General features: G+C 37.8%; 1 protein-coding gene across 3 annotated transcripts in view; it reads left to right on the top strand.

Annotated features, from left to right (window-relative positions):
• Nucleotides 1-12,041, top strand: part of mtrex (Mtr4 exosome RNA helicase) — a 157,808-nt gene that overhangs the window by 139,654 nt on the left and 6,113 nt on the right. For all 3 annotated transcript variants that reach the window (XM_078549726.1, XM_078549721.1, XM_078549716.1), the window contains one exon: nt 7,270-7,432. In XM_078549726.1, the coding sequence (XP_078405852.1) occupies nt 7,270-7,432 (163 nt within the window). The remainder of the gene's footprint in view (nt 1-7,269; nt 7,433-12,041) is intronic.

Genomic DNA, 12,041 nt, shown 5'->3' with positions numbered 1-12,041 from the left:
GTTGTATTTCTACTTAAAGTGACAAATAATCCATAGTTTTGTAGCTATTTTTCTGTTACAATGCCTTTTGGGATCAGTTTTGATCATATTTTTGTGCACAGAATCCCTCCACAGACCCCTCGCCCCCATCCATCCTCCCACCAACAAAAACTTTGGTAACTAATTTTACAATGTGTTCAAAACTAGCTGTACTTTTCTGCAGAGACGTTTTTTCAATTTTCCCAAGATTTCTTCAGTACTGCTTTCAAAGCAAGTTCTGTAAACTAAAATAACATTACGTTTGTGCCACACAAGTGCCAGTCAATGGCCATCTCCAACAAGAGAGAATCGAACCATCTCCCCTTTATGTTCAATGGCATTATCATTGCTGAATCTCCCCACTATAAACATCCTGGGGGTTACCATTGGCCAGAAACTGACTGGACCAGCCATATGAATACTGTGGCTACAAGAGCAGGTCAGAGTCAGGAGTGTGATAGAATACTCTCCACTTGCCTGGATGTGTGCGTCTGCAATAACATTGATGAAGCTCGAAACCATCCAGCCCATTTGATTGGCACCCCATCCACCACCTTCAACGTCCTCTCCCTCCACCACCGATGCACAATGGGAGGAGTGTGTATATACAAGATGCACCAAGGCTTCTTTGACAGCACCTACCTAACCTACAACCTCTACCACCTATAAAGACAAAGGCAGTAGACACTTGAAAACATTGCCGTCAGCAAGTTCCCTTCCAAGTCACTCACTACTCTGACTTGGAATGACATCACTGTTGCTTCATTGCCACTGGATCAAACTCGTGATTCCCTTCTAACAGCACTTTGGGTTGTATCTGCACCAGATACAGCGGTTCAAAAAGGTGGCTCACCACCACCTTCTCAAGCGCAATTACAGCTGGGCAATAAATTTTGGCCTAGCCATTGACGCCCACATCGCATGAAAGAATATTAAAATAACTGCAAGTTTCCAAAACAACATATGTTTGTTACATTAAAGTTGCTATGTAAGTATCTCGAGACCCTTTACAGGAGCATTATAAAATGAGTTATGATACTGAGCCACATAGATATTAGGTTAGATGACCAAAAGCTTGGTTTTCAGTCCCATCATAAAGGAGGAAAGCAGGTACAGAAGGCTTAGAGGTTTGGGGAGAGAATTCCAGGGCCTAATCAAGGCATGGCCACCAGTGGTGGAGTGATTAAAATCGGGGATGCGCAAGAGGCCAGAATTAGGTGTGAACACATTTTGGAGGGTTGTGAGGGTGGAGAAGATTACAGAGCTAGGAAGAGGTGAGGCCATGGATAGATTTGAAAACAAAAATGAGAATTTTAAAATCATTGCTTGAATGGAGGCTAATGTAAGTTAGCGAGCATAGGAGTGATAGGTGAACGGGATTTGGTGCAAGTTAAGACATGGACAGCAGAGCTTTCAATGTCCTCAAGTTTATGGAAAGAAGAATATGGGAGACCAGCCAGGAATGCATTGGAATAGTCAAGTCCAGAGGTAACAAAGTGAGAGTTTCAGCAGCAAATGAACTGAGACAGGAGCAAAGTGGGGTGATGCTATGGCGGTGAAAATAGGCAGTCTTAGTGATGGCGCAAATATCTGGTCGGAAACTTATCTCGGGGTCAATATTGACACCAAGTTTGCAAACAGCCTGGCTTAATCTCAGACTGTTGCTAGCAAGAGGGATGAAGTTGGTAGCTAGGAAACATAGTTTGGAGCAGGGATCGAAAGCAATGGTTTCAGCCTTCCCAATATTTAATTGTTACTTACTGCTTCTGTCAAGGTCTCACATGACAAACTGGTTAAAAGAATAAAAGCTCATGGGACCCAGGGGAATGTGGCAAGCTGGATACAAAATTGGCTCAGTGGCAGGAAACAAAGGATAGTTGTTAATGGATGTTTTTGTGACTCGAAAGCTGTTTCCAGTGATGTTCCGCAAGGCTCAGTACTAGGTCCCCTGCTTTCTGTGGTATAAATGATTTGGACGTAAATGTAGGGGGTATGATCAAAAAGTTTGAAGACAACACAAAAATTGACCACATGGTAGATGTTGAGGAGGATTGCTGTATACTGCAGGAAAATATCAATGGACTGGTCTGATGGGCAGAAAAATGGCAAATGGAATTCAACCCAGATAAGTGTGAAGCGATGCATTTGGGGAGGTCAAACAAGGCAAAGGATTACACAAAAAATGGAAGGTGTGGAGGAAGTGAGAAACCTTGGAGTGAAGGTAACAGGACAGGATGATAAGGTGGTTAAGAAGGCATATGGAATCCTTTCATTTATTGTGTAATAATGTAGTGCTTTTTTTATTTGTCCATGAGATATGGGCATTGCTAGCTAAACCAGCATTCATTGCCCATCCCTAATTGCCCTTGTTCAAAGGGCATTTAAGAGTCAACCACATTGCTGTGAGACAGAAGTCACATGTAGGCCAGAACATGTAAGCACGGCAGAGAAGTCAATTACCAAGGGACACAGATTTAAGTTGATTGCTAGACAGATTAGAGGGGATAATAGGAAAGACCTTTTCACCAGAGGGTGTGGTAGGTGTTTGGAATTCGCTGCCCAGATTGGTGGTTGAGGCTGAAACCCTCAACTAATTTAAAAGGTACCTGGATCTACTCCTGAAATGCTGTAACCTGCAAGGCTATGGTTGCTGGAAGGTAGGATTAGAATGGGTGGCTAGTTGTTTTCAGCTGGCACAGACACGATGGGCAGAATGGCTTCTTTCTGTGCCCTAACTTTTCTATGGCTCTTTTAGCTAAGGCATAGAATATAAGAGCAGGGAGTTTACACTGGAACTATATAAAAGATTAGTTAGGCCACAACTTGAGCACTGTGTGCAGTCCTGGTCACCTCATTATAGAAAGGATGTAGAGGAGATTTACAAGGATGTTGCCAGGGCTGGAACATTGCAGCTATGAGGAAAGAATGGATAGGCTGGGATTGTTCTCCAAGGAACAGTGGAGGCTGAGGGGAGATTTGATTGAGATGCACAAAATTGTGAGGGGCCTGGATAGACTGAATGGGAGGGGCCTGTTTATTTTAGTGAAAAGGTCAGTATCAAGTGGGCATAGTTGTAAAGTAATTGGTAGAAAGATTATAGGGAAACTGAGGAAAAGAAAATTCACCCAGAGTGTTATGGGGGTCTGGAACTCACTGCCTGAAAGGGTAGTAGAGGCAGAAATCCTCAACTCATTTAAAAGGTGTCTGGAAATGCTGGAAAGTGGGGTCAGGCTCGGTGGGGGTCAGGCTGGGTGACTCGTTTGTCGGCCGGGACAGACAGAATGGGCCAAGTGGCCTCTTTATGTGCCGTAAACCTTCTATGATTCTGTTAGGTGCCACTTTCACTGCTCTGTTCAGGATATTGAAGCAAATAATTCAGATTGTTTGGGGTGGCTACCAGCTTGTAATTTACCTTTTTTTTCTCTACAGGTGCAACTACCTTAGCCTTAGAGTTAAGGGTGAGCAAAATAAAACTAACACAGACGTGGTGGTTTAATTTTTGGTAGATCAGTTGTGAGGAAATTATAGACAGAAGAGGTTTTCATTTGCTATCTTAATCAGTAAAGAAGTGATTTGAACTTAAGTGGCCTAAGGTTTTACCTGAACCTGATAGAGAAACAACCCTGATTCTCTCTCCACAGATGCTGCCAGACCTGCTGAGTTTTTCCAGGATTTTCTGTTTTTACTTCAGATTTCCAGCGTCCACAGTATTTTGCTTTTATTATACAGAAGTATTCCATACAGTTGCCATATGCAAAGTTAAATATCTAAATTTAATTATAATCTAATCTAATTTTTTGATATTTAAATATAGTTAATTTAAGCAAAATTCAATAGCTAAGTTCTGTAGAAGATATTGGACTCTGTTTTACTCTCCACAGATACTGCCAGCCCTGTTGAGTTTTTTCATTTTATTTTTATTTCAATAGTTTCAAACTTGCTTCCTGAGTTTCATTTTGGTTAAAGGTAAACGTAAACACTATAAGTCAAGAAAATTGGAAAAACAAGTCAAGATATGCCATACAAAGACTTTAGGAAGACTTTCACGATCTGACATTAAATATTATCTGAATAATATTGATTCTAATGTATATTGTGTTTTATTGTCTTGGTATTTTATTCCACTTTCTTACAGGCTGCATAAGCCATTAAATGACATAGAAATTACAATGCAGAAACAAGCCTTTGAGCCCAACCAATCCATGTTGGTGTTTATCTCCACACAGGCAGCCATACAAATTTTATGGGCCATCCTTTTTCTAAGTAGCCTCTTTATTTCAGTTTCCTTCAGTCGTCTAATCTCCTCTTAAATATTATGTGGTTTCAGCTTCAGTCACTATTCCATATATCATACTACAGCCTCTCGATTCTCTTGTCTCAGGAAGAAAGTTTCTGCTGCCCTTTTAAATCTGTTGCAATTAATCATATAACTATATTGTTTCATTCTAGAGCCCACATTCTGTTCCAACCCATGGCACTATTTGAAGAAAAGCAGTTTTTCCCAATAGCTTTGCCAACATTTATCCTCCAATCAGCACCACAAACAGTTTAACTGGTAATTTATTTCACTGCTATCATGAGACCTTGCGGTGCATTAATTGGCTGCTGCATTTCCCCTCTCTACTGCAATGATTACACCTGAAAAGCCATTCAGTGCCTGTGAAGTGATTTGAGATGGGTTGGCGTCTATACTATACAAATACATCTTTCTACTTTTTCTTTGTACCTCTTAATCATTTTAAATAGTTCTATTAGATCAACCCATAATCTGCTTTGTTCTTACAAAGTCAGCATCAATTTTTCAAGCCTTTCTTTGTATATGTATTTGTTCATACCTCGCAGTGTGTTAATACCCTTCTGATTACCTCAACACCCTTTCTGCAGTGTGAAGCTCAAAATTGCACAGTACCCCAGCTGTGGTCTTACTAGGATTTTACATAGATTTACTATTAGATCTCAACTACTTTTTTCCATGAAACTCAATATTCTGAGAGCTTTTTTAAGGCGCGATTCACTTGTGGTGTTATTTTAATGTCTTGTGAATCTGAACATCCAGATCCCTCGGCTCTTTATTTCACTTGGCATTCCCATTCAAATCATATACATTACTCTTTTTAAAACAAAATGTACCACCTCACACTTGCATTGAATTCTAACTGCTCATTTTTGCTCATTCCACCATCTTATCAATATTTTCTCGCAGCTTTCTTTAGTCCTTAAAATGATTTACTGTGCCTCCTATTTTTGTATCATGTGCAGGGTTGAACACTACTCCTGTGCCCTATATCCAAATGACAGTGAACTGAAAGAGTCTCTAGCCGGTAATCTGTGATTCTGCTACCCATTTCCAAAAGTTACAGTTATAACATGCATTATGTAGCACCTTTAACATAGTGAAACATTCCAAGATGTTTCACAGGAGCTTTATCAAACAATATTTGACACCAAACCATATGAAGCTTAAAATAGGTGACCAAAAGCTTGGTCAAAGAGATAGAGTTTAGAGTGAATCCTAAAGAAAGTTAGAGGGGCGGATAAGTTTAAGAAGGAAATTCCAGAGCTTGGGGCCTAGAAGGCACAGCCAGCAATGGTGGAGCAATTAACCACGCTAAAATTAAGCACCCTTGATTTTTTCCTTCTAAACAGTTTAGGATCTAATTTGTTACCAATTTTCTCCCTAACTCTATACCCCTTAGTTTATTACAAGAGTTTCTACTTTTATATTTTGATCATAAAGTCCATGTTTTCCACATCCACTGCATTTTCTCTTATCCATCAATCTGTCACCTCCTTAAAGATCTCTTTTCAGGATTGACTGAAATTTTTGTTGATTCAATTTCATTTTTAACTAAAGTTTTCAGAATTTTACCACAGATATTAAACTAAACTAGCAAGTAATTACCTGTGTTGGCTCTGTCTCCCCTTTTGAAAATAAATATTACATTGGCTCCTCTTCAGTCCCAGTAGAATCCTGAAATATTTCTTCCCTGATTTTCCAAAGTATCTTCAGATATATCTTGTTAAGACCCCACACTTTGTCCCTTTATCCTCCTTTAGCTTAACTACATTTCTGAATATTTTATTTTTTATTATATCACCACAATTTTACATTTTTTGCAATATCCTCTTCTGTGAACACTGAAGCAAAGCTTTCATTGATTTCAGCATATTCTCTACAAACTCACTATCTTCTCTAAGACACCCACCTGCGAATTGACAATTTTCTTGTTGATATATTTATGGATTACATTATTATTTTATATATTTTTGAGATTCTCTCCTCATACTACCTTTATGGTTTTCTTATCCGTTTTTTAATCTCCTTCCTTATTTTCCCATGTTCTCTCATTATTTTCATCATACTCTTTGGCCCGTTATGTTGCCGGTGGTTTTAGCTTGTTTTTACAGCATTTTGAAACATTAAATGATTTTCTTTTTTCATAGATATTCTGCTTTGCAATCTCCCAGTATTGATCTACAGTACTTCCTGTGTGCCAATATCTCTTTCCACCTCATCTCACACAGGTTTTTCCCCCTCTTTCAAAAATCTGCCTTAAATGGATCTGGTGCTCTGCTTTTTGTGCTAAGTTTTTTTCCATTTTATTTGAATTTTAAACCATATAAGAATAGAAGAAACAGGAATAGGCTATTCAGCCATGTCAGCCTGTTCTGCCATTCAAGAAGATGGCTGATCTTCTACCTCAACTCCACCTTCCCACACTATACCCATATCCCTTAGTACCCCAAAATCTATTGATTTCTGTCTTGAATATGCTCAACGACTTGAGTGTCCACAGACCCCTGGGGTTAAGGGCTTGAATTTATATTCTGTGCACCACATTTAAAAAAAATTTTTTTTTAAAAATCCTATATTTACTCCTCAATCAACACCAAAAAAAAGACCATCTGGCCACTTATCCCATCATTACCTGTGGGAGCCTGCCACCCACAAATCAGGGTCAGTATTATTGTCACTATTTGTGACATTCTCAGTCACATTTATCTCACCTACCTGACCATGTTATACGTGAGTAGATCTAGCAATAACTCTCCCTTTATAAGCAGGCAAAAACATTGCTTGAGAAAGGTGTCATCAATGCAGTTAGCAGTATAATTTGAACATTAATAAATACCAACATCTCTTAAGCACAGAGAAGACAAATCCCTTGTGAAACTATATGCCTATTCTGTGATTGCAAAAACCTGAATTGAAATTAACCTCAGGTAATGTTTTCCCGTGTCTGATTTCAGGAATGTGCTAGGAGAATAGCCAAAGTTTCAGCAGAAGCCAAACTGGAGGTCGATGAGGAAATGTACCTGGACTCATTTCGTCCCCACTTAATGGACGTTGTATTTACATGGGCAAATGGAGCCACTTTTGCTCAGATCTGCAAAATGACAGAGGTTTTTGAGGGTAATAAATATTTTTATGAATATTTTTTTGAATATAACAATGTTCTTGGTAGCATACTTTTTTCCTGCAGCTATTTTGATTTAGAATTTGAAAAAAAAAAGTTTGCCTTTATCTATGCGAAGCCACAAGCTTATTTACAGGTATCAAGGCAATATCACAGATTGATGCTTTCAAGTAGTTTTACATCTACAGTTTGTACTTCATCCATTAATAGCTATCCCAATATCATTTTAGATGCACTAACTGCTAAAACCTCGTTTAATAACTTTAATAAATAACATTTGGAGCTTTAAACCTGTATGCATAGACTTTTATTTCCATATAACATACTCCTGACATAATAAATAATCGTTTGGTAGTACAGAGCTTGAGTATCAATGAAAAAAGACATATGTCAAACCTTTTTGTCTTGCACTCTTCAGGACATTTGTAAGAATACCAAATGTAAAGGGGACAACAATTTATACTTCATGAGAAGAGAATGTATTTGGTATTCTTGGAAATACCCTGATGAGTACAAGATGAAAAGCTTTGACGAGTCTTTTTTCAGCGATAATTATAATACTTTTCAGTTGTAGTTGTAGAATTATTTCACTTACAGTGAAGCTGGGAGAAAATGATCTCTTAATAACCTTCATGTAAAAAATAGAGAACAAAGTTGATTTGAAATGCCAGAGGAATGGGTTGGAAGTGGAAAGAACAACCTGTTCTTTGCATGTGACCATAAACAATATCTGGGCCCTCGTAAAATTGTCATTAAGAGTGAAAAGAAAGATTAGGAGAAATTTCTTGACAAACCATGCAATGCTTTTCTATAGGGAGTAATTAAGGCAGGGACTTGCATATTTTAAGGGAACAGTGGATACATTTTTGAAGTCAAGGAATGTAAATATCTTTAGGGACAATATGTAGTTAGTTTACAGATTGTTGTCATAGCAGGGTATCATAGGCACAATGGGCTGGTGCTTTCTTTTATGCTGTGCAGTGCTATGATTAATTGTTCTAGTTTGATTATGCAGTATGTTTAGTTCATTCTTCCTCTTATTATCACTTTGATAGTTTCTCTGTGCATGGCCTTTGGTTGTTACGTGTTAAAGTAGGATAATTAAACCAAATGACATTAGCTGATTTTGGAATTTATCTTCTAATATCTTTCAAGCCCGTTTTGAGAATTAAATTTGTGAGCAAAAACTATGAATTCCAATAAATTGAATACAAAAATATTTTGGTCTCCATGGTTTATAGTCCCTGGCCAAGAGCATTGACAGCTGACCTGTTCTTATCAGTATCAGCCAAATGGCAAGAGGTATAATTAGCCCTTAGTGGATCCATGTTGAATTTTTTTTTCTTCCCTGAATCAAAACCTGTTACTTTCCTTAGCTACAGTTTCAAAGAGAGTACTAAGGCAAGGAAATTGAATGGAAAAGCCCCTCAAAATCATAATAGGTTCTGTAAATTTTTTTTGCATAAACATTTTCAAATACATTATTATAAATAAAGATGCTTCCATAATATTCATTTTTAACATACTTTGAAAACCCCTTTTTTTCACCCCCAGCTCCTTATATAAGTTTGGCTGTGTCTCCTGTTTCTCAGACATCCTTCGTGTTATTGCTCTGGCAGCCACCAGGGGCACACCTGACAACAACTGTCCTTAGGATTCCCCCTGTGGAGAGCTGCCTGCCTTCCTTGCATCCATTAATTACTCTCAGCAGCAACTAAAATTTGGAATTAAACATACCTTCCTCCATTCTGGTGCTACACTGCACTGTGTCACAGCTTTGTCCTCCATAACATTCAACCTTTATGTTTATTTTAATATGAATTTCACAGCTGCATGTGTTAATCTAGATGTATTGTTCATTCCAAATTTCAATTTTATGTAGTCCAGATCAGCTTTATATGGCTGGTGATTTCTGTTAATTCAGCCGCTTTCAGTATGTGTATGCATAGTTAATTTTCCATGTTATGTTTCACGATGGAGATAGAGCTCGGATAAAACTTGGTACTTTCACTTGACTGTTGCCAATGCCAGGCTTTTATAAAGAGACTACCCAAAACCTTAAAACCTAAGAGTAGAAGCTGGCAAAAATTTGTTTAGAGCTTTTAAGTTCAAGAGATACATGTGATCAAAAAGGACCTACAGTCTAACATTTGCCTGCTCCCACTGGCCTCATCAATCATCTCAAAGCAATGTGGCCGCCCTTAAATGTTTTGATGCAAACATCCAAGATAATGAGTCGGGTTACTAATATCACAGTAGTCTTGCACTTCAGCAATGTCAGCACTTTACTGGTGAGACAATAGGGAACTAGCGTTGCTTTTTGTTTTTAAGATGTGAGCATGGAAGGCCTGAATCTTTTTCTCTCGGGTATCCTATCCTGAATAAACTAGGTAGATATTTTTGTATTTACTATTTCCTGTTAAAGATTGCTCTCATATCAGCTCACAGTCAGTGAACTTGATATAGTGACAGTGAACCCATTGTACCTGACAAGAATGCGAATGCGTATATTTAAATTCCTAAAGGTAGATTGCCTCACTATAACCATAGAAGAACACACAAATGTTTTACACTGCTTTGTTCAGAGATTCAGATTTAACTGGAGATGGTGGACAATTTGTTTATATCTCTATGTAAAGAAAGTTCATGTTGAGCATTTGATTTCTCAGCAAGGAACATTGATTTCTCTCAAACTTTCACCTCCTCACTCTTTATGTAGAGATGCTTCCATTATGTTCCAAAGCAGTAAAATAATTTAGCCCCTTCTAATCACACAGGGCTGTAATAAAATCCTATTCCCAAAATAACTGCAGCTGAGAAAACCATTCATCCCATCTCAGTATTTCCATTCATAACAGACCTATACTTCCCCCATTGTTGCACCTAATTGTTTCTTTAATGATTCCAGAATTTTCACCTTTCAACATTCTGACCAGAAGTCCAATCTATGTATTGTTCATTCTTTGTGTGAAAAAGATTTTAACGTTACCTTTTACTACTTTAACCTGTCTCCTGTTCCCACTGTATAATTTGAAGTGGTATTGCATGATTTATCTATTTCATGCAAGAAATTATGTCTACCTCTATAAGATAACCTTTAAGATGCCTCTGTTTCAGCCTGAAAAACGCAAGGTTCTCAGATCTTTTCTCATAACTCAGACCCCTAATACAACGTTCAGCCTCCAGGCTCTTGTCAATAATCAGAACTGGGTATAGTACTCGAGGTGTGTGTAACCAGAGCACACTTGATCATAGGAAACTGTGATTTATATTACAATGTTTTGGCCATGGAATTTAATGTCCTACTGGCATTGTTGATTGCTCTGCATAATCTGGAGTATTGAGTCAAGTAAAACTCTTATGTTTCTTTCAATTTAAATTCTCAGCTATTTCACCATCAGTCTGGAATATTTGTGTCGCCTATTTTTCATTTTCATGTGTAATATTTTACCCTTGTCTGTATTAAATTTCACCTGCTATTGTTTGACCCACTCATTTTAGTTAGCTGATTCTTCAGTTTTACAGCTGGCACCTTTTGATTCCACTGTACTTCCTAATTTGGTATAATTGGCAAGTTGAACCAATTTCCTTTGAGTTTCAGATTCCAAGTCATTGATGTAAATTAGAAACAGTAGATATCAATATTGCACCCCTCCACCCACCCACTCACATTAACTTATTTTGCAAATGAGGTATGATTGGAAGCTAGTTGCATTCTAGATTTTTAAGCATTGAAGTTGGAAGTTTTGCTAACAGCAACAACTTGCATTTGTATAGAGCCTTTAACATAGTAAAACATCTCAAAATACTTTACAGGAGAAGTTAAGGTTGTAAATGATGCTTTACTAACCTGCACTTAAATGCTTGGATTAATGGTACATTTGCAGTGAGGAGTTTGTACTGGTAACATGTAATTAAAGATTAAAATGAAACCTGATCTGTGCCAAAGTGCAGCGTGGCTCTGCTTTTGGAATGTGTAGCAACTTTAGTTGCCTTGGGTTTCTGCCCTGTTATGATTCATTCCAGATGGGTTTGGGGCTTCTTGGAACCATTTGGATTCATGGATATAAATTCATTTGCAAGAATGCCAGCTTATTTGCAGGAGTTCTGGCAGCATTGTAGACCAACAAACAAAGAAAATAGTTTATTTCACTGCGTAAGTTTATCATGCAAAAATAAAAATTCTTCCAATAACAGCCCAGTTAATGCTGAAAGTAAATGTGCTACATTTTTTGTTAGGTTTTCAAATCCCTGTATGTACAAATGATGCACAGCCTTCTCAAAATGCAACTATATTTGCACATGATGGTGAAGTCCAAATCTGAGGTTTGTGCCTTGTGGATTACACTTCCCTGAGCAACCACCATGTCTTTTTAATGACACATAAGCTTTATTCAGCAATGCACATTGCTGCAACATACATTAAATAAAGCTAACATCAGCCACATTGCAAACATGATGTCATGACACTGGGCTTGTCACTTTGTATTACTCCACATTTAAACAATGCATCCAAAATGAATATATAATGGGGTGTGTTTAAACTTGTAAATCATTAAGTTTTTGCTGTAAGTAGAATGCATGTTGTACATGAAAGTATTGGCT

The sequence above is a fragment of the Cetorhinus maximus genome, chromosome 1 (assembly GCF_964194155.1).
Source record: "Cetorhinus maximus chromosome 1, sCetMax3.hap1.1, whole genome shotgun sequence".
In the NCBI taxonomy this organism is placed as follows: domain Eukaryota; kingdom Metazoa; phylum Chordata; class Chondrichthyes; order Lamniformes; family Cetorhinidae; genus Cetorhinus; species Cetorhinus maximus.
This window is presented reverse-complemented; position numbering and strand designations above follow the sequence as displayed.